This window comes from Lampetra planeri, chromosome 10 (assembly GCF_965212315.1).
Source record: "Lampetra planeri chromosome 10, kcLamPlan1.2.h2, whole genome shotgun sequence".
Taxonomy (NCBI): Eukaryota; Metazoa; Chordata; class Hyperoartia; order Petromyzontiformes; family Petromyzontidae; genus Lampetra; species Lampetra planeri.
The window spans coordinates 7341297-7364202 of record NC_136116.1 but is presented as its reverse complement, the minus strand read 5'-3'; the positions used below and the strand labels follow the sequence as shown (position 1 = coordinate 7364202).

Sequence of the window (22906 nt, the reverse complement as noted above, 5' to 3'; positions counted from 1 at the left end):
ATTGTATGTGTGGCAGTGGATGTGTGTATGTGTCGGTGTGTATGTATATATGGTACTGTATGTTGTATTATGATTGCCAAATCCATTAGGCACGGCGAATCGCATTACTGTCGCATAAGGGATGAGGAGGCTGCTGGTGCTCTGCTCAGCGCTGCATCGTTCTGTATGCGAGTGTCTGTGTGTCAGTCTGTGTGCATTTGTGTGTCTAAGTGTCTCTGTATTTTTCCATATGTAGTATATGTGTGCCTGTGTATTTGTCTCTTTGTATGTTTCTATGTTTATCTCTTTGTGTCTGTGTCTTTGTGCGTCTCTCTTTCTGTATGCCTCAGTGTTTGTGTGTCTTTGTGCATCTCCCTCTGTCTGCATCTGTCTGTGTTTTTCTGCTTGATGGTCTCAGCTGAGGTGGATTTCAGAACATCCCTGACACATGGCAGCTGCATGGCAGGACTAGAACGACACTTGGATGCGTGGCTTTTGGTTGAATTGGAAGAACCACAAACGCAAACGGCAGACAGACAGCCTTGTGCTGCTGGCTCTGGACAGCCAGGACCAACACACACCACTGGTTTGTTGCTGCGAATAAAAGCTTGCAACCTTAAGTATCACGGTGTGTATTGTAATCGGCTTGTAAACACATTTCCTGTGGACTATCGCTGACGGTACACACGCTTGTTTATATTCATTTTATAAAAAAAATATGTTCTGTATCCGTCTTCGTCTTTATGAGCATCTCTCTTTTTATGTTGTATGATAATGCGTGTCGATATTGCATTCAAACTCACTGCTATACAAAGGATTCTGCACTGTATTTTTATGCTCACAGTTAAATATACTATGTTGGACCAGGCGATATGTTTTTTACGACTCGAACAGCAATCTTCAATCTTGAAAATGTACATCTCGTTTAAATATTCAACGGAGCAGTTATCTATCGAATTTGTTTCATTGAACGGGCCTCCATTGCGTAGATGGAATACTTCTGGCAAAGGCATCTTGCAAGCTACTAGATAAGAGCTATTTTTGTGGTGTGTGTTGCGTACCTTCACCATTACAATGCACGTCTCTAGCAAAGGGGGGAGAGAACTTGAAGGGAAAATGCAAAATAAGATTGCGCAATTGCAATAGCGGAAAAGTTTTCATTTAAATAAAAAACACTTTAAACTAAACATGGGCGCCACGGTAGCGAATTGTTAACTACCTCGCCCGGTATACAGGAAGTCGTAGGTTCGATTCTAACCATGATGCTTGTGTATTTGGAGTTTGCATGTTCTCCCTGTAGTCAGGTGGATTTTTATCCGGGTCCTCCGGTTTTTCCCTCCACGTTTAGAAACATGCTTTTAGAGTATTTGGCTGCTTTAAATTTCCACGTGATACGCCACTTCATTGGGCTATCATTTGTGGCCAGGTCAATTCTGAATAGGCACTGCATTGCTCAGTGGGTCCTACCTGGTAAACTAAAACAATGTTTAATAGTTTAGTTATTTGTCTCTTCTCAACAGGTGCCAAAACCATCTAAGTTTCACCTCCCTGACTCTCCTCAAGAATATGAGCAAACCCCTGCTCTTAACGTCTTAAATTCCAACCCCTGCTCTTAACATCTTAAATTCCGCATCCTATAATCCTTCAAAATAAAAATGGAACGCATCCAATAGTGCGTCCACCGAGGAGTTTATGCAATTATATCACTTCATGTGCAGGTGCTAAGTGGATTATTACATCACAGAATTGTGAGGAGTGGCAACGACTTTGGGGGCCTTCATCCAGCAGTGGATTGAATGGCTGCTGATGATGAGTGTATTGGAAAGTCAATACACACTTGGGATTGATGCTGTCTAGGTTCCCAGCACAGCAGAGGTGTTGTTGCACGTGGCATTGTTACCTTCTCTTAATAAGTAAGAGACACCCCTGGCTTTCATTTATACACCGACGCTACAGGCCCAAGCATTGATACGCTTGCACAAAAGTGGAGGATTAATTCACAAAGGGACATACTTGGGCACGTAAAGGCTGCAAGTGATACTTGATCACGTTGATTAGCTCAGCTTTGATGACGATACACAATGGTCTATTCTTTTGCATACATATATAATGGGTGCACATCTATATTGAATACCTCCTGTGAACTGGAAATCGGGTTTAATGTTGTAAAGAGTATTTTCTCTTTCATCATCATGATAAACAATCCACTGCTGGACGAAGGCCGCCTCATTCGTCACCATCCCTCGCGGTCCTGCGATGCAACGACCCACTTAGCACCTGCACGCGGACTGATTTCATTGCTCCACCTCCGTGCGGTGGACGTTCTTTTGAGCGCATTCTCCTCCCTATGTCTGCCACTCCGTAGTTAGTCTCGACCACCGGCCGGCTGATGATCATCCCTTCCTGTGGAATATTCCCAAAAGGAATGCATCTTTTGTACATATTGTACACACCTTTAGAATTTACAAACGCACCTTTGGCATTTGGAAAGCTTGGCTCTCAACGGGAGCTTCAATCGGCCGTAGATTGGCCACATGCGCTTTTGTTCCTTGGCCGTGCATTATTTAACGGTCGGGGCGGCGCGAGACGCTACGAGATGTGTGCGGAATTCTCACGGCGGTTTGCGACGGGAACTCCATGTTACGACGCGTGGACGCTATTTCAATTTTGGGCACCGTTAAGAATCAAGTAGTTGCCCTGGGCTTAGCCTTCCATCGTGAGCGCCAATGTGGCAACGGTGGCTGAAACGTTATGCTTTCGCTTCACGGTGGCACCGTCTCTCCATCTGGATTATTCTTTAATAACACATTTAACCTTTCCTTTGTAGAAATTAAACAATATAATTTACATTTAGCTGTTTTATATTTGAGGAGGACCGCCGGTGCGGTGGTTAGCGCACTGTGCTATGAACGTGGTGATCCCATTGAGATTCCCAGCCACAGCTAACATCAGTGGCGAGAGCTATCTGAACCGGTCTTGCACCCTCCGCCCCCTCCATCAACTCACTCTGACCAACGTGGTGAAGTATAGTCAAACAAACTCACATGACCGACAACATCTTGAGAAGTCCTTTATACGGCAGTGGATTTACAAAGGAGTATAAATTATGATTACCATGAGGTATTTAAAAAAATATTTGCCTTGTCACTGTTGACATTGTTTTACAAAAAAAGGTTCTTGCATTGGAATGATCATTCTTAAAGTATTTCTACAGAAAATAAAAATCCTCACTTCTTCATGCCACCGAATGTGCTTTGAGGTCCGATGCAAGAGCTGTGAAACCGGCCCAGTGGTCGAGCAAACGGCTCCCGATCACAAGGTTTGCGAGTTCAAATCCTGGTTGGTGATTGTAGGAGCCCATCAATCCCTCCAGGGGGCATTAAATGAATACCGTTTTGTAGAGAAGTAAATTGGTTGTCCCGTGGAGAGGCTCACCTCCACCACAGGAGTGTAGAATTTTCACCACTGGATCAGGGTTGGTAAACAGGAGATGAACGCCTCCTCAATGCTCATTTTGAGGTGCAAATCACTTGGACTTTTGGCCAGTACCCATACATGTGTAGTGACATCGTTGCATGTCACTGTGTGAAGCCGGTCTGGGATAGGCACGGCGCGCGATGTACTGACATCGCAGACACCACCGAAGGTCGATGCAGTACCGGCCCTAGCGGGGCTCCAGGAGCACTGACTGACAGCAACCAGTGGCACCAGGCGCTGCATGCAGTGCCAGCCCTACTGGATAGGGTGTGGGGGTGCCGGCCCCAGAACGGGGTTTCAAGAGGCCATGGCACTCTGGTTGACCCTGGAGGACACGTTACCGGAGGCGTCTACCCGGGGACCCCCAAAGGGGGACTGGGGGGACCACGTGTGACGTTGGAGATCCTCCTCGAGCATTCGAGAAGGTGGTCGTGGCTAGGGGCGGAGCGAGCCCCGCCACACAGAATATAAGCCGGGCCCCCCAGTGGGAGCGGCTGCTGTTGTTATCCTCAAGTCTCTACGCTCTACGCCCTGCGTCCGAAGACAAGTCACCAACACGGGGACCGGGACCCAAGCCGGGGTCCCGTCCATCGTAGCTACTCCCAGTGCAGTTAGTGTAAATAGCCTGATGGACCACCACCATAGGTTATTATCTGGTGAAGGGGCAGTTACCCCTTTGTGTTAGTGTGTTGGTATTAATAAATGTGTTGCCTCCAAGAGTACGTCTGAGTGTTCATTTGAGCCCACTACACATGCGGTGCAACCTTTCTTGCCAAGCACGGTCATAGCTCATTCCTATCGCTTCTTGGAAGTGCTTAACGTCAGGTTTAGTTTTCCCGTCGGAAACCCAAACCACCTTCAATGCCACCAACCTCCCCTCCCCACCACCCCGCCCCAAAGGCTTGATCCAAAAATCCACAAAGGATGCGCTGTCTGTGCTGTCTTGTGATATCAATCAATATATTTCATGGACTCGAAGCATTCACATCAGCCCGTGTGCAAGCACTAGTTCGATTATTACATCACGGGATTGTGAGAAATGGCAGTGGCTTGGGGAGGCCTTAATCCAGCAGTGAAATGACTGTGGCTGATGATTGTTTTTAGAGGCATTACTGATAGCAGCGCGTGCGCACATGCCTTGAGGAATCTCAGAATCTGGTCGGGGTAAGGGGAAGCACTAGAGCTCGGGCACTTGGTTGATTATGTCAATTAACTGGCTAACAATTATAATTGACTTACTTGTTTGTAGTTGATTACTCGGGCCCTTTTAAAAAAACACAGCCTGTCTCTTGAAGGCTGGAAACCCCCCCTGCAACCAACGTCCAATGTGACGTGATGATGATGCTGATGATGTCACCAAGCTCCGCCCATCACCAATGATTGTGTTGTCCTATTTGTCGAGTAACCGAACCGACCATCAGGTAGAGTCACAGAACCCTCACTTAACTGGTTTGCCCGGGTGTGGAAGTACGTGCGAGCAAGTGAGCAACCTTTGAAGAAGCACAGCATGCCCTGGTAGATTGTGTTCGCGAGCAAAGTTTTTATGAAACCTAGGGAGTATACCAATAAAATACCGGGACGCAACACTGTACATCTCGTATGATAGACAAAAATCTGAATACCAAAGCGGTGCACAAATGGCATTGTGCCGACCTGCAAACTGCACCGTTAGCTGTTTGCGTCGCTTGTATGCAGAATGTTGGCTTCCAGCATTACCAGGGATTCATTTCTCACGTAATTTTTCCAGGTCGGTAGTAGACTGGTGTAGATGGTACAGGACCAGTAGCCACGGCCATAGCGTGAGGTTTTGGATGTGGTGTGCCAGGCGCGTAACAATTTCTGGTTGCCAACGCAGACAGACCGAGCTGAAATGAAATTCTGTATTCCATTTCCAGAAAGCAGTATAAATGGGTGCACCACTATTTGTCAATCACGTGCGGTCTGGGTACCCCCCCCCCCCCGCATATTCAAAGTCATGAGGCCGGCATGGAAGAGGCCAAATACATTGCTTATGGCTCTCTACAGCTTCCTCTAGTAAAGACCCTTCTGCTAGCAGTGGCGTGACCAAGCAATTGCAGAGCTGCACCTTAACCTTTACCACCGATCCTCTTTCGCATTTAGAGATAAGATGGGATTCACATACGGGCTCAGATTCTCATGAAAGACAGCTCTCGGTAGCTCTAGTGTGATTTAATAGGTCCATAGAGATGGGAATGAGCAAGTCACTTCAGCGAGCTCAACAGCCCAATTATGGGTTCAGTTTCAGAAAGAAGGGTCGTCTTGCCTCGTGTGCAGCACCACTCATGGGCCACGAATGTTATGCATGTTCATTCACATGCAACAGTTTCTCACATGTGGCCCTTAGGTCAAAGATTAGATTACACGTAACTGCTTAATCTCACAACCAACATTTTTTTCCGTTAAGTTTTCACAAACCACAAAGTAATTTATATATTTAGCTTAACACATATTTTTTTCTGCTTTCATAACGTTTTTCTGTTTTTACTTGGAATGTTGCCTAATCTCATCATTATCTTGTAAGCCAAGTGAAGTTGAGCCTGGCTTGTGCTTGGATGGGCGACCACCAGGCACAGCAGGTTGTTGTAGGCAGTGGGGCTACGCTTTTGATGGCAGAAGGCAGTGCAGAACAATCCATTGTTGTACTGAGCTTGTATGTTTCCCCACCTTCATCAACCCGCACTGATCAGAGTGGTGAAGTACGTTAAAATAAAACGACACGACTTGTGCGACCAAGGGGAGGGTCCTCATCCAGCAGTGGATTTACAAAAAGGGTGGTACATGAACGTACTTGTTTTACACATTTCGATTTACACATTTCGATATCCACGTTACCCATCTGCATTGTTCTACGTGGAGCTGTGGCAGACGATGCGAGGGCATTCAATTTAACGTGTCACGGAGTCTTGAGCCTTGTGACCGCTGCTAAGCCACAGGTGTACCCAGGGTGGATGTTCACGCCGTTTTATTTTCAATCCTCATCGACACCCGACGTCGATAGGAATTGCCGTGGCTTTAATAAAACTGATTGTTTCTATATTATTCATGAAAACCTACCGCGACTATAATATGGAATGATAATTCGGGCTCGGCAATGTTGTGGTTCTCTCAAGTAAAAGTTTACACACTCGCGCAGAAAACTTTCGCCTTGTGTTTAGACTTTCTCTCGTTTGATCAGACAAGCGTTGAACTGGTTTATTTCAGTTGGCAATGACTCAAAAAAATCCAAGCACACCTTATCTTTCAACAATTTGTCTACCTTGTAAACGTTCGACGTTATACTTGATATGGCCAGTCTTAAAACCTGAAATGCCTTGAGGACACCATCGGCTGAATGGAACAATTGTAAAGGGTGAAGAGGTGAAGAGGTGCCCGCATTAAAGGCGGTGTGGGCATTTGAGACTCCCCAACCACCTCGGGCCCCAGACATACAAAGACAAAGATCCCTCACATGGCCTTAACAGACTGTTGGGCAAGTGCTTTCAGTGAGCACCTATTAAGGCCGGCATGGCACACAAGGGTGGCCAGCACCGCACCCGACCGCCTTTGTCTCAACAGTGGTGATGTTTACACCATGCACCAGGTACTCATTTGAGGCCGAGTAGACCTACACACTTAAACACACACAATCCCCAACCATCGCTGCTGGAAAGCACTCCAATGCAAGTAAAAATCTGCGAATTTTACAATGAAAATTGCACAAGGGCATGAAAATAACCCAATCTAACAGCACATAATGAAGGTAGTAATGCTCATATTGTTCATATTTGATAGTATGAATAAACAGCCCAAATTTTTTTTTAAGTTATTTTTTTCCATGGGCCACTTTAGCTTTGGGTCCTGGACAAATATGTCTTTTGTTCCCTCTGTACCGGGTGCCACTCCTGCTGCACAGTGTTTCGATTTAACGTGGCGACCTTACCCCCTACCCCCACCACCATTGCCTCTGTTTCAGAGGAACGATGATGAGGCTGTGCTGGACCGGGGCAAGACGAGCGCCATCCTCTTGACAAACTTCGAGAAGGAGGAGCTGGAAGGTGAGCAAAGGGGCCACGTGTGCTCACCTTGTGGTCACGGTACGGTTTGGTCATTGAGAGCACTGGGTGACACGGTAGCCCAATGCAGCACGACAGTGGCTGTATGTACACGTATGTTCAACTTCCTTCGCACCGTATATAGCCATGTAGAATGTAGATTTTTTTTTTATAATCACCCCTGAAGGATAGTGGGCTCAGTTGATACCTGATCAGGATTTGAACTCGCAATTTACAACTGTGAGCCGTGCACTCTAACCGTCTAGACCAAGCAGCTGGGATAAGTTAACTGTTGTGCCAGGATATCTTTTTTTTATCTAGATAAAACAAAAACTAAATAAGAGAGCCTCAGTTTGTTTTATGGAAACAGCAGCTCACCCGTCGATTGTGTTGACCTGGATTGTAAGCATGAGTCTGCTTTTTCTACCTTTGTGTTTCCCCATAACGGCCCCAGATGTAAAATTTTCATTCTTCCATCCGGTTCTTTTCTGCACGCAACAATTGCTGTGGCTACAGGGGTAGCTGTGGAATCGTGGTTTGCACAGCAGTGACTTTAGCTTGGCCCCTTGAGGGCAGGATTTTGGTGTAATCTTCGCTGCAAGTTTTCCTGGGACCGTACAGTTAAGTATTAATACACCACTCAAGCCCATGCATTTACATGTCATTCTTCCCTCTCCCAGTGATGTGAGATATTCTTCTATTCATGATATGCTCCAGTTGTTGTGCCTCAGAGGTGGAAATCCCAGCTGAAAGCTGCCATCTGTCTCAAAAACCCTGTGGCTGTTTTACAGCACACGGTAGGTGCATCCGCGAGCTCTAATAATCCAAAATACTGTATTTTTCAAATGTTTCTGGAATGTGTTTTCATTTAAAATAATTTCGTGAAATATTGTTTCTTCTTGTTTTTTTGTGTTATTATTATTAGACACGCAAGACTTGGCACAGCTACTGAAATGCATACACTTGCCGAATGTTTGCCGAACAGGTCGATGTTAGAAATGCCATGACGCTTGTGAAGAGTAAAAAAAAACTCGACCAACCAGTCGCAAGACCTGCTTCCAATATAATGCTTGTTTCTTTTTAACACTGACTAGGACAAATAATAATCCTTTGTATTTATAGTGATGTTATAGTGCGCCATCGCCCCCCTGTCAGCAAAATTCACTGCTATAGCTAAGCACCCTGGAAACCACAGCCTATTTTATGTCACAACTATTTTCCCCAAGCTCACAATGTGGCCTGTATAGCTCTCAGGGCAGGATTAGAGTTGGTGATCGTCACATCCATTTTTTTCTCCCATCCCCTCTCACCTCCATCCCCCTTTACCCCTCCACCGGGCCCTGTGGGAGCCAGACCCTGCCACAGCCCATTGACAACCCTTCACAGTGTTGCTTATAAAACCATGGAAGTGGTTAGGTCTCAAATGCAGGGCAAGGGTCAGCATCTCCGTCAACGGAGGAGGTCTGCTGATAGGTTCACTTTCCATGACTTTCCAGAGTTGTCCCTTCAAGTTTCAATATTTATATTCGACACGGAGAATGAACAGGGCCAGCCAAGGACACTCGCGTGAACTTTCCCAGTGCTTACCGCATTGAGGATATATACATTTGTGCTGAATCATTGTTGTCACATTCCTTCTGAGCCTCCCCCTCTGCCACAGCCACCACTGCACGTCCAACAGAATGGCGGCTCACTGTGGCGGGAGAGAACCGCAATATTTTTTGCTTTTTTCGCTTATTCATTCCGCTGCCAAGAAAAATTATTAGAAGTCGCTGACATGAAACGTCTTGATAAAATTAAGGTCGTCACTCTTTGTGAATGACAGAAGGCTGAATGGTGTCTAGTGTTGGTCGCACGAGCTGTTTTATCTCCCTGTTGCGGTCTTGGACTTGTTAAAATATTTGGGTGTGTGTGTTGAGAATTACTTCTTAAGTATTATTTTACTGACTTTATTTGTTTGTTTACTTGGAACCAGTAATGTAGTTCTTCGCGCACAATTCCAGCAACTCAAGTTGAATTCCTGGCAATACACAATAATGGTTGAGTAGTTGCTCTGGAGATTGGGAGATTGTTGACCAATGTTCGGTCGCTGTGTTGATTATGGCATTAAAAAAACAATCAATCTTTATATAATGTGCCAATATTGCTCTCAATAAAGTAGGCATCGGTGCACATAACCGCACCTCCGATTAGCACGGTTGGCTACGTATGATGCGAAAGAAGTTCAATATACATATATTAGAGCGGGAACGGTACAGGGAGCATAAAGCAACAGGAATGAAAAAAATCAACCTGTCACGACCTCCGTGGCTAACACAGGCATTAGTCGTGATTTCTCACTTAACAGAGTGGGCCGCGTGAAGGCTGCCAGCCGCCACTCCACAAGAACGGTGACCAAACCTTGGGCCAGTTACAACAACATTGTTTGCTAAAATTGCAATGACAGTTGTGTTGTGATTGTGATTTATTCACCATTACAAAAAATATCCCGTGTATTCGTAGTCGTGTCTCCATGCGCATTTCCCCCCCTTGTTAACGAAACTTGCAGCCACTATTGAGAACCGTAGAAACCACAGCTTATATTTTATTTTGCGCCAAGGGCAGTATTCAGAGTGGCGATCCCTCGAGTTGGGACCCAACCTTTCCCGGACCTGCGAACCAACGTCAACCCTCAAAAGCTTTTGTGGACCATGGTGTACCAATAACATGTGTTTCAAAGCTAAATCTGCTTGTACTGTAAAATCTTCATTAAAAAAGTTATGACAATTTTTTTTTTATTATCTAATAAAAAATATGTTATTGTGAAAAACAATCGGTGCCTGCAACATATTCTTTGGGTCTTTCGGTAAAGTCACGTAGATAAGTTAAAAGAAAATAACAAAAAAATAACAAAAAACTATGACGTTTTGATCGCAACACAAGCGTTCGTCATCAGGAATAAAAAAAGAGGGGGAAGCTGCTGAGACAGACTGTTTTAAAGGTTTAAAATGGGTGTAGCCCAAGGGTCATAAACGAAGTGGGTGGGGCTAGTGATGTTAATGTGAGAAATTAGCATGTTAATGTAAGATCGGAGGGCAACCTCCACAACGAGGGCGTGGAGGTGGCTATGTTAATGTGAGAGATGAGCATGTTAATGGGTGATCACAGAGCAGCAACGTCGAGCTCGGCGAGCGAGGTGGCTGTGTTAGTGTGGGAAATTTCACCTGTTAATGTAAAATCAGAGAGCCGAAAATAACAGCTAACATCGGAAGGTGGTAGAATGTGAACATCACAGTCACTTAAACTGGTTGATAACGTCCTTCCAATGATTGCTCAGTTTATACCCATCTTCTCGATTGAAATTGTGTCTGTATATGTGGATGGCTTCATGAACAAATCTTTGTTGATAGCCAGTGGGTTTGCAAAGTACCTTCGTCTTAGATAAATCAATTTCGTGTGAGCCCACCGCATTTAAACAATGATAAGCCACGGCCGAGGTATTGGTCCTTCCGTGTTTTGAGATCTGCCTTATGTTCACGAACACGGTCTGAGTCATGTCGCTTAGTTTCCCCAATGTAACTGCCTGCAACAGTTTCGCAGACCATGGGTTTGGGAACCTCAAGTTTGCTGGTGACAATTGCTTCCAGAACCTGGCCTGAAGCCTCCTCTATGCCACCTCAGCCCTAAAATAACTTGAAAGGTGTGTCGGCGCATCCCTGGCACTGGGAAGACAAAGGCGGCTAGCCGCGGAACTCTCCACACCCCCACCTCGCGTGTTGTGCCAGCCTTCAATCAGACTCATAAAAATGTATTACTTTCATATTTTTTTTTTTATAATTAGTGACTTGCTTACCTTATTCACTATTTTTCACTCCTATCGTTTTTTGTAACTTGTTGACCCCCGCCCATACTGGACATCGCTCAGCAGATTCCTCCAGTCTAAATAAAGACTCTGATTCTTCTGATTCTAATAGGCATTCGCTAAACACACTTGTCCCTTGTCGGTCCCGCTTGCAGCTCACCGCACGGTGTACATCGGCCTACACGTGCCCTCGGGCCGCAGGAGCCATCGCCGTCACCGCCACCGCGGAGGCCACCGTCACCACCACCGTCGCCGGGTCCGTGACAAAGAGGCCAACGCAGACGACTCGGAGTCTGGGTGCCAAGGTAGGCACAGCCCTTTATTCAGAATGATGGAGAAATGCGGAGTCTTCCCATAGAAACCCACACCGATATTGGGGCTAAGCTTCCACGCTTGAAAGGCAATGCCTCAAACACCAGGGGCTTGCAACGTCATCACCATGTGCATTAGCAGCAATGATCTATCCACTGCTGGGTGAAAGCCTCCTGAAGCCATCACGAGCTCTCTTGGTACTGCGGTGTAACAATCCACCCACCACCTGGACACGTGCTGATTTCATCGCTCCATCTCCATGAAGGATGGCATCTCGGTCTGAACCACTGGCCTTCAACCCTTCTAGCAACATGTCCTGCCAAATCCCGCTTACTTTCCTTAACGGTTCAAAAGATGTCTCTAACTTGCTTATGTTTTCTCATACATGTGTTCCTTTTTATGTCCGTCCGTGTAATTCCAAGCATGCGCCTTCTCCTTGCTTATTTGTTCTTTTATTTTGTTCGTGTCCACGCATCTGATCCAGGTAATATTGTACTTGTGAGAAACATTGTTCTTGAATCGCAATGCTACATTGCTTTCATTATCAAGTGAAACTGAAATTGGGCAGTGGAGCGAAATGAAATGGATGTATGCAGAAATTGCTTCAGATGTCAATCACAGCTCCGGGGCAATGACCCAAGCCAAACGGGAACAGACGCCAGAGTCTTTGTTGCTCCGAGCAGCTTGGACGTCCAACATTTACATTCGGTTGGCGTCGCAAAACACCAGGAGGCAGCCCGGAGAGTTCCACTGCCCCACTTTCCTTTCCAGTTTCCTCTCACCCTGCTGCGTTGCACGTGGCGAGTTTACGGCCTCGTCTAACGGCAGCAAGCGCCGGTCGCAGAGTCCCAGCTGCTTTTCCACGAAACGAGACGCCATCACTGACGCCGCCAACGCATTGGGAATGTGGAGTTTCATGCGGGGAGAAGAATCTCAGCCGCGCCGTTCAAGTAGACTAAGTTGGCAGCTGTTGGCCAAGATGGTAGCAGCTGTGACATAGCCGGCGCCTCACAGCCACGCGTTCGCTCGTGAGCACGCCCGACAACGGGGACTTCCACCCAAAATAGCACGCGCACAGACACGCTCGTGTGAGTGTACACACGCACATGTACACTCACGCGCGTGTGTACACTCGAACTGAGATGAGCCATGCACTGTATTAATATGTAATGTGAATATCTTTAATATGTGTGCAGTCCGAGACGAACGCCCGTCATGAATAACCTGTAAATCACAGCTCGCTTTGACATTTATATTAGGTGCCTACGGTGACGTGTGGGAACAGAGATTTAAACTGTCGCAGCTATATAGGGTATACTTTTGTAGTGATATTGGGGATGTCACTGTGGGGTGCCGGCCCGGGAGGGCCGTGGCGTGCAATGTACTTACGTCACGGACAGCATCGTGTGTAAATTTTGATTTAAAGCTTTCGTGACTGCCACAACGCAAGCTTTCGTGACTGCCACAACGCAAGACAGTGTCTCCCCGACAGACCTGGTCTTCACCTGAGGACGGCTGCTTGCGTTGTGGCCGAAACGTCGTGAGAATTATTTTATTATGTTTTATTTTTATTATTTTATTACTTCCCTTCTACGTAACTTTACCGAAAGAACCAAGAAGAAGCATCGTGTGTGTTACAGAGTGATGCCGGCTCTAGCAGAGCACGGCGTGCGATGCACCGCCACCGCGTACACCCCGTAGGTGGGTGTAGTACCAGCCCTAGCGGGGCTTGGTGTGCGCTGGAATAGCGTAGGCATCACGCATGGCGTGCGGTGCGGGTTCCCACAGGGGGGAGCGAGAGAGTGTTAGTTCAGGGACAGGGTTGCCCCGGGGCCATGGCACTCTGGTTGACCCCGGAGGCATGTGATCCGGAGTGTCCACAGATGGGGGGGCTAGGGGGTGATCACGTGTCCGGGGAGAGCTCTCGAGAGGGATCGAGAGGGAGCTGGAATGCTCGCGAAGGTGGGTGGGGCCGAGGGAGGAGCCGGCACCGACCCGGGAGGATAAAAGTTGGGTCCCTGAGAGGGACCGGGGTCGCTTCGTTCTCCAAGCTGGAAGCTCCACGTCCTACGTCTGAAGAGGCACCAACACGTGGCCGGGACCCGAGTGAGGGACCGGTCCATCGTCGCTGTAACTCCTGTGTGTAGTGTAGTTAGCTGGGTGGTCACCACCCTAGGCTGTATCTGGTAAAGGGGCAGTTACCCCTTTTGTATATACGTGTTGTGAATAAATGTGTTGCCTCTGAAGAACAACGTCTGTGACTCCGTTGGACTCACTACACTTTGAATAGTAATGTATACGTGATACAGTGCCCTTTCAGATGTAAAGCGATCTGATACGCCTCAGGGTATCTGGCAGCTCTATATCAAAACATAATTATCATTGTTATTATTTTGGTACTGCATTTAACGTGTTCAACACACTGCGTCCACAAACCCATCAACCTGAGTTTGATTCCTCGCCATGGCTAACATGAGTGATGAGCGATATGTGAACCGGTCCTGGCCCCCATCTTCACCAGGCCGCACTGACCCAGCGTAGTGAAGTATGGTCAAAACCATCCCCACTAACACAACATGGGGCGGCTTTAAAACAGCAAATGGCATAGACAAAGGGCTGTAGAGAAATTGTAGCATATACAGTGTATCTATTTATTCATAGAATATTTATGCAAAGCATGTCTGGTATTCAGCATGTGGTAATATCCTGTGTATACACATATATGTACGGATTGCTTTTGTATACATAATTCCATACGGGTGTTCAGTTTAGGTTGGCCTTTAGGCTGGTCATTAAGATTTCACAGGGAGCATTACTTGAGTGACTCGGAGCCACGAGGGCACGTCACGTTGCCCTTTAGCGCAGGCGCTGTGGCTCCACGTGCCGACTGTCAGAAGCTTGGGAAACCGCGAGAACAAATCCTCCTCCACGCTAAGACCCCTCGCGTCACGATCGCATGCGGTCACGCTCGCCAATCTTGGCTCGGACACGGGGAGTGCGCGTCGGTCGCACGAGGGGTGCACTCGTTAACTTTCATCAAAAGCAAATTCCCTCAACTGTTTAAAAAATATATATTATCCCCCCCCCCCCCCCGTGTCCATGGTGACGTGCAAACGTAGGGGCATTCTGAGCTCCATGTGTTGCTGCGTTCGAGGTCGCCCTGCCCCACCATGTGATGCTGCTCTGCTTGAGGGTAGCTCGTTTCTCTATTTGTTGATCTCGGTACATCTCCATTCATTCCCCTCGGCTCTGGCATATAGATAAACGAGTGTCTCGGGCAGCCTCCAAGCATTGGGGAGGAAGTGGTTGGAGGGGTCGGCCCTTCTCACCCGCCCCCCACGTCTGCCAAAGGCTCAGCCCCCCATTCTAAATTGTTGAAGTTGGAATGGACACGATACCAAGCGCACAACTAAAACTAAGCCATGGAAGTTGCAGCCTTTCTACATGCATGGGGGGTGTGGGGGGATGGTGGGGTGGGTGATAGCTAGAGCAGAATGCACGACAGACAAAAGTAGATCTCATCGTGATCATTCTGTTCCGCATTAATATTTGTTTAAAGTTTGTCCAACATTGTCTATGCCATGCCCCTCCTTGAGTTTTTTTTGCATGCTTCCCTTTCGAACAAGGTCACGCTGCAGGGCCAGTCTATGCTAGAGGGGGGGATGTCATGAGCAGCAGTCCCCCCGCGGTTTATCGCGGGGGTTTGCCGGTTTTGTTTTCTCCCGCCCAGACGGTGGTGTTGCCAGGTGGCCTGACGTGCGGAGAAAGCCAAAGTAATCCCACGAGGGCCCACACGAGCTCTAAATATATGCAGCGCCACCCTGTCAGCCGGCAGCGGGCACCAGGCCCACGCTTTTTGAAAGGAGCGCCGTGAATAATTTGTGACGACTCCGCGACGCATTGACAGCCGTCCCGCTTGACCGTGCCAGGTAATTATCCAAGCGATCCACCTTCCAGGAAAGTGCCTTGAGGATCTAAAAATTGCAACTGCGCGAGCAAGGCAGTGCCAATAAAGCACGCATACCTCTCGTGAGTTAGTTCAAGTTCATTTATTAGGTATAGCCCTGTGAGCCATTCGGCTCTTGAATCGGGTGCAACCGCAACAAACAAAAAACAAGAATACATCTTAAAGTGAATATGTGACTGAGTGCAAACAGAAAATCCAAGAAAAGACAGCAAAATATTGCAGAAAAAACACCGTACACCAACGCTGTGTGCAAAAATCTCAGTGGGATGCAAGTCAAACAACCAACAACAACCACAAGACAACTTAGATTAAGGCCATCAGTCTAACTCTGTACTACAACAAACAAATATGGCTAAACCAATACACTTTTCGAAATAACAGTTACCATTGTATCTTCATTTATGTTTCATTGTGCTAGTTCGCGTAGCGTGGTTGGCAACGGCTCTGGTGCAAGGAATGAAATGGGACTTCCTGTTCAATTTCCCTCCCTACTTTGTAGTGCGGTGCCTGGGCTCATCTGCCCCAATGTAGTTGCACACCCTGCACAATCGATAGCCAAGCCACTGGTTGTGATTTTTTTTATTTATCTCTCATATGGGTAGTGGCCGGAGTGGCCGTGTGCATTCAGGGGGTTACACTTTGAGCTGGTGCTTACGCAGAGAGCGCGTGGAGCGGAGGACGATTGCGTTATTCTTGCGTGCGAGACACACTCGTGTGTGTGCACAGGTGGCTTCGCCTGGGGATGATTAATGAACGCATTCGTCGCGCGAGCACGCACAGACCGCCCACTTTTGCTGCCAAAAACAATGGTGTGGTAACAAAAAATGGCCGTGCAAATTGTTGTTTGATATTCAATTTGACACACCGAGAACACTAATGACGACGCACTGCTCCAGCACAACACCCTGGGATTCACTTCCCTTTGCCACCTGCAGAAAACCTCTTTATTGTTTTGTGGAACAGACTGTTCCGTGTAACGCTATCCACTACCATGGATACCATGGATATGAGCGACCTGATGAAATGTGAAGCACGCAGTGTCTTAATCGCAGAATCGTAAGAGATGGTGACAACAATCCAGCAGTGGATTGATCTTGCCCGATTGTGAGGTCTTATTAATTAATTAATCATTACCCGCAATCCATCAACAGCCCTCATAACACATTTTATTTGAATAATGACCTTTATTTTATCCAGACTGGTCTCCCTGCATGCTATTTAGGATAGTCCTACTTGGTATATTTGCCAAATTTTACTATGATGTCATCACCATTCTCATAATCATCCATATTGGATGAAGCCTTCCTCCAGCTGTCCTCATCCTTCATGGTCACGTGATGTAATAATCAATCCAGCTCCTGCTAATATCGATCCGTTTTTGTGGTTGGCCTACTTTCGGGCATGTTCCCTCCTTTGGCTGTCACTCCCTCGTTAGTCTCCCACCACCGCCATCATCGTCATCTTTTTTAGCGATGTATTCTGCTCAAGCACGCTCACTTTTCTTTACAGTCAATGTGATCTCTCCAGCTTGCGTTCATTCGCTAATTCATGTTTTCTTCTTGCTCTCTCTCAGTATCATATCTCTAACTTGATCATGACAAGGCAAAATTCCAATGTGACTCAAGTAGAACATTTTTAATTGGTGTACATTGCCTGCTATTATGCACGGATCAGAAAATATTGACACGGGAAAATGACCCTTGACCCTACCCATAACTAAATCTGAAAAGTCCACAGAAGAAACTTGGAGAGGCACATGCTTGGAATTTAATCGCGGGACAGAGAGAGGTCCTTAACATAGGAACGTGTAAATATTTGACAGCCTTTTGACCCTGTAGCAAAGTGCTCTCATACCCCCGAAGGTTGTGTGATATGGGAGTATGGTGATACGAACTCCCACCTGCGGTGGGGTGGGAAAGCAGCAAAAAATATGCTGTTAATATTATTTTGTCTTTTTACCCAGGAAACTTGAGACGTATTTTTCAGGAAGGTCCAGCCAACTGTTTGCAATAGGAGGAAATGTTGCTATGTATAATCCTAGTTGAGTCATTTACAAGCAATATTTCCACGTTGGGATGTTTAGACAATGCCAGTAATATTGCCTGTTTTTTTTAGCTATGGGAGGAAACTCAAGAATCCATGAAAAACAGGAAGAGAACATAAAACTCCCTACTATAGAAAGGCACCCAAGTTGGGAATCGAACCCAGGCCCCTCTTGCTGTGAGGCACAAGTGTTGCCACTGCGCCACCCTGCCTCCCAATGAACACAGGGGCTTTAGATTTTGAGGCACCCGTAAAAAATATCTACACACTGCTTTTTAGTGGATGAAACGCAATACCGCATTCCTATGATAAAGCCTGCAGGTAATTTGGTTATTAAAATCATGGTATCAGTATGTGTGTTCAATAATTAAAATAGTTTAATTTCTTTCAGCTTTGACATTTTCGTACATCGCATATAAAAACTGGAATTGACAAAACCAAAGTGAGTAACAGTGGATCATTTGACATCGAGCATCGGTAGCAGTAAAACAGTCAAGGGAAGGAATTGAGTAGAGAGAGGGGGGGCTCGCTAAACCAGAGCAGCCCCGGGGCCCCCCTCAAACCTCATCCAGCGCTGGTTACGGCGCGCGGCGCTAATTACACTGGTCTACAGCCAAAATGCTTCCGAAATAAATGTAGTCCAACTTTACTAATTCTGGGTCACTGAGAATGAAAATGATGCTTAAGATTGTTGATTGGCTCTAGTTTTCAAGATATACTACCGAGTCGGTATATACGATAACACAAACGTAGCAGATAACTTCTGCTATGTTTGGGGTGAAGTGACATTTGTATCACAACAGCGCAGTATAACCACTATGGTTAATAAAGCCTATCACCTTTATTTTGGCTGCAAAATTGGAGATCAGGACGATGTGGGCCCCACATGTATGCTTCGACATTTGTGCAACACATTTTCGCCAGTAGTTGAACAGGAAAAGGAAATCTATGCCTTTTGCAGCGTCAATAATTTGGAGAGAGCCAACAGCAATTGTTACTTCTGCATGGCGCCTCCAGTTTGGAAAGGTGTGCCAAAGAAGAAAAAGTGGACTGTGCATTATCCAAACATTCAATCAGCTATACGCCCAGTACCCCACGGAGAAGGGCTGCCGGTTCCTGATGCACCAGAATCATTCTCACTTGAGTCAGACGAGGAAGAGGATGCAGCTTCTGGTCCTGAACCATCATGGTCACATGACCCAGATTTTCTCCCATCCTCCTTTTCTAAACCACACCTCATAATACAAGGTGAACTGAAAGACCTTGTCAGGGATTTGGAACTACCCAAGAGTAAGGCAGAGCTGTTGGGCTCCAGACTGCAGCAGTGGAATCTTCTGGCAGGTGATGTTAGGATTTCCATGTTCCGTGACTGTCAAAAGGATCTTGTCCTATTCTTCTTTATGGAAGGTGATCTTGTAGCCTGCAACAACGTGGATGGTGTGATGGCAGCCCTCAACATCGTTCATGATCCAAATGAGTGGAGACTGTTCATTGATTCATCGAAGTTGAGTCTTAAAGCTGTTTTGCTGCATAATGGCAATGTTTTGCCATCAATTCCAGTTGGTCATGCAGTCCATATGAAAGAAACCTATGACAACATGAAACAACTTTTGAGGTGCATAAACTATGACCAACATCAGTAGCAGCTTTGTGGCGATTTGAAGGTTGTTGCTCTCTTGCTGGGTCTGCAGGCTGGATACACAAAGTTTTCTCTGCGAATGGGATAGTCGTGCGAAAGATCCCCACTACATCAAGATAGATTGACCACTCTGACAGTGATTGGAGCCTGGGAGGAAAAGTGTTCAGCATTCACCACTTGTTGAATCAAGGAAGATTTTGTTACCACCCTTACACATCAAGCTGAGTCTGATGAAGAAGTTTGTCAAAGCAATGGACAAAACACAAGCAGCTTTCAAGTACCTCCGTGGAAAATTTCCAAGGTTAAGTGAAGCTAAGATAAAGGAATGTGTCTCTGTTGGCCCTCCGATTCGGGAACTTCTTCGAGATGATGCATTTGACAGTGCACTGCGTGGCAAGGAAAAGAGGGCATGGAACGTCTTCCATTTAGTGGCAACACATTTTCTTAGAAACAACAAGCCAGACAACTACAGGGAGTTGGTGGAAAACCTCATCAAGGCATACAAAAGCCTTGGTTGCAACATGTCACTAAAGATACATTTTTTGCACTCTCATCGAGATTATCTCCCACCGAACTGCGGAGCAGTGAGCGGCGAGCATGGTGAGCGATGTCACCAGGACATTGCAACAATGGAGAAATGCTATCAGAGCGAATGGAGCCTATCAATGCTTGTAGACTATTGCTGGACAGAGACAAGAAATGCTCCATTTAATGAATACAAGAGACAAACCCAAAAGTAGACACTGAATAAGGACTAAACTATGTACTTATATATAATAATAGTTTTTGGCCTTTTGTTTCATAATACATTTTATTTATATAACCCTTTTGCAGATTTTTAAGTGTTACATGAACAGGACAGGTGACATGTTATCATGTAAAGCAACCATAAACACATGAAAAGATCTAGGTTTACAATTTATGAGTAAAACTCTACTATCTACACTATACATAGACGTAAAATGTAAGAAACTTAAATATCTTGGGAACAGTAGCCAAAAAATTAATTTAATAATTGTCATATTTGAATTCAGCACGTAAAAATCCATAATAAACAGCACATTTCATCTCTGAAGCAGACGACGTCTAAAATAATTGTAGACCAGTGTTATGGATGCCGTGATGTGGCGATACTGTGATATATTATGCAACACAAGATCCACGGTAATCATATTTTAGGTTTCACAAATCATTGTAATTTTCTTTCTTTGTTTTATTCTTTTAAGTGTTTTATTTTCTGTACCAACACGATAATTTAAGTTCTGAACAATTGCTGTTTCCTATTAAATTTGCTTAGAGCACTACTGCCGATGCAGCATGTCGCACCATTTTCCCATAAAATCGCCGCCTTGAAAAACGTTTCGGGAGTAATTGACGGTGTGGTGATAACGGTTAGCTTGTGTGTTCTAACCGATATTTTATAAGAACTTTTGCACACCAATATCAAGTGATCTGCAGATGAAGAACTACTTATACTTACTAGAAGTTCATTCAAGCACAGTACATTAACAACGTAAAGTCATGGGAAACTGATATTGTGATAATCTCCATGTCATGTAAATGAATCAAATGAAATCATGCGTACATTTGGTATTTGTGCCATTCCTGCTGTGCAAGGCTGTTATGAAGGTGCAATGTTTCACATGGTTAGCGTCGGAGGTATTGTCACAGTAGGGGGCGATGTTGCTCTGTGGCTTTACTCAATGAGGTAATTTGTGAGTAAACTAAAGAATTTGGACTGTGACGCCGCCGTCACACATGGCCTAAACTTTTTGGACGCCACAGGATCTTAAACGTCCAATGTGAAGAGGACGGTGCGTGTATATGGTTCACCCTTTCTCGTTCCGAGACATCTGCAAGTTGCAGGGTGGGTCCCGTTCACCGCTAAATCTGGGAACGCCCAAGCGGTTGGCGTTAATTTTATTTTAGAGGTTTTAAAGACATTGTACTCACCGCAGAGAACTGTAGTGACACGACCGCACTATGATAGCTGGCACCAAACTGTGCCACACGCCTTCCCGCATGGCCTTGTGGGAGCCTCGGTACCGATAAATGCATTTTAGTTGTTTTTCCTTTCGGTTCCATACGTCATCAAAACGAAACCAGAATAAAAACTGATGCACACGTCCGTCATCGGAATGGGTTAAAACACCCGCAGTATTGACGAAGGTTGATGTTGGGCTCGACCTCTGAACCTCTGCAACAAGCGGCAGATGCGCTACCGCTCGGTCTCGTCACCGCCCCAATGGGGACATGATATCGCTGTTGGGAAAAAAATGATTTTGCGGGAACCATAGCGCTAATACGAATCCCGCCGTTCTGTGCACCGCTTGCGTGCACAGACACGCCGTCGCAGCGCGTGCAGTTCATCCTGGGCGTGGAGGATGACGATGAGGAGCATGTGGCCCACGACCTCTTCACGGAGATGGACGAGCTGTGCATGCGCGACGGTGAGGAGTGCGAGTGGAGGGAAACGGCGAGGTAAGGGTCGAGCGTTTGCGTTTTAAAAATATATGTATCACGAAAAGAAGGAATTTACATTTAGAATTTTCGTAGTTAGTAGTCAATCGCTCTGTAGCAGGAAATGCTGGCTCCATGCTGTGACCTCTGAACCCCTCGGCCACCACTCCACTTGCTCGTCTCTTCATCTGCACTTGTGTCCCTGCAGTTGTTACCGACAGAGCCCACATCGTTGTAATCTTCACTTTTAATTCCGCTTCCCGTGCGGACGAGTTGCACCCCGCCGCACACTTTGGTTAACGTCTGCGCCTCAAACAGGACTGGTCGAACACGCGACCTTGATTACGTACGTTTACAGGATGCTTGGTGTCCGCGGGGGGCCCAGGGAGAGACCCCTCCCAAATTTTGCTGGGTCACACAGCGGCGATGGTCTGTTTGATGGTGCAGAAGCATATGCCCCCCCACACCACCCCCCCGTGTTTGACGTGCTACAGGTGGCTGAAGTTTGAGGAGGATGTGGAGGACGGTGGAGAGCGGTGGAGCAAGCCGTACGTGGCGACGTTGTCTCTGCACAGCCTCTTCGAGCTGCGCAGCTGCATCATGAACGGCACCGTGATGCTCGACATGAAGGCCACCACGCTGGACGAGATCGCTGGTGAGGAAGGTCAAGGGGTTGAGGGTTTGGGATCACGGGGGCTGGGTGAGGGCGGCTGCGAGGTGTCAACTACCGGATATGGGCCTCCCCACATCGTGGGAGTTATGGGGTATTTTTCTACCATACTTCACCTCGCTGGTTAATGCAGGTTGGTGAAGGTGAGTAGCATTAACGTTGGAGCTTAGTGTCGTACAATAGGTTTTACTGCACTGCACCCTACTGTCCATAACGTAGCTCTGCAGCAGCCTACAACACCTGTGCATAGCGGTTGCCCCTCTAAACACTATCCAGGCTCATTCCCACTTCTGAGATCTTGCAAGATCGTGCACATTGTGGGTGGTTTGGCAATTTACTAGGAAAGAATTTAAATGCAGAATTTGGACCCAGTAGAATATGACTGCATGATAACGAATCGACTCGCGTGAAAGTCCAGTTGCAAAGTAACTCTGCTTGGTGTTGCTTATCCCGTAATCTCAACCTT

At 46.5% G+C, this 22906-nt stretch overlaps 1 protein-coding gene across 2 annotated transcripts in view; it reads left to right on the top strand.

Annotated features, from left to right (window-relative positions):
* The window catches only part of LOC144720948 (electroneutral sodium bicarbonate exchanger 1-like), a 76143-nt gene that overhangs the window by 10453 nt on the left and 42784 nt on the right, over positions 1–22906 (top strand). For both annotated transcript variants that reach the window (XM_078598142.1, XM_078598141.1), the window contains exons 2-5: positions 7430–7511; positions 11505–11654; positions 21653–21791; positions 22265–22425. In XM_078598142.1, coding sequence (XP_078454268.1) covers positions 7430–7511; positions 11505–11654; positions 21653–21791; positions 22265–22425 — 532 coding nt within the window. The remainder of the gene's footprint in view (positions 1–7429; positions 7512–11504; positions 11655–21652; positions 21792–22264; positions 22426–22906) is intronic.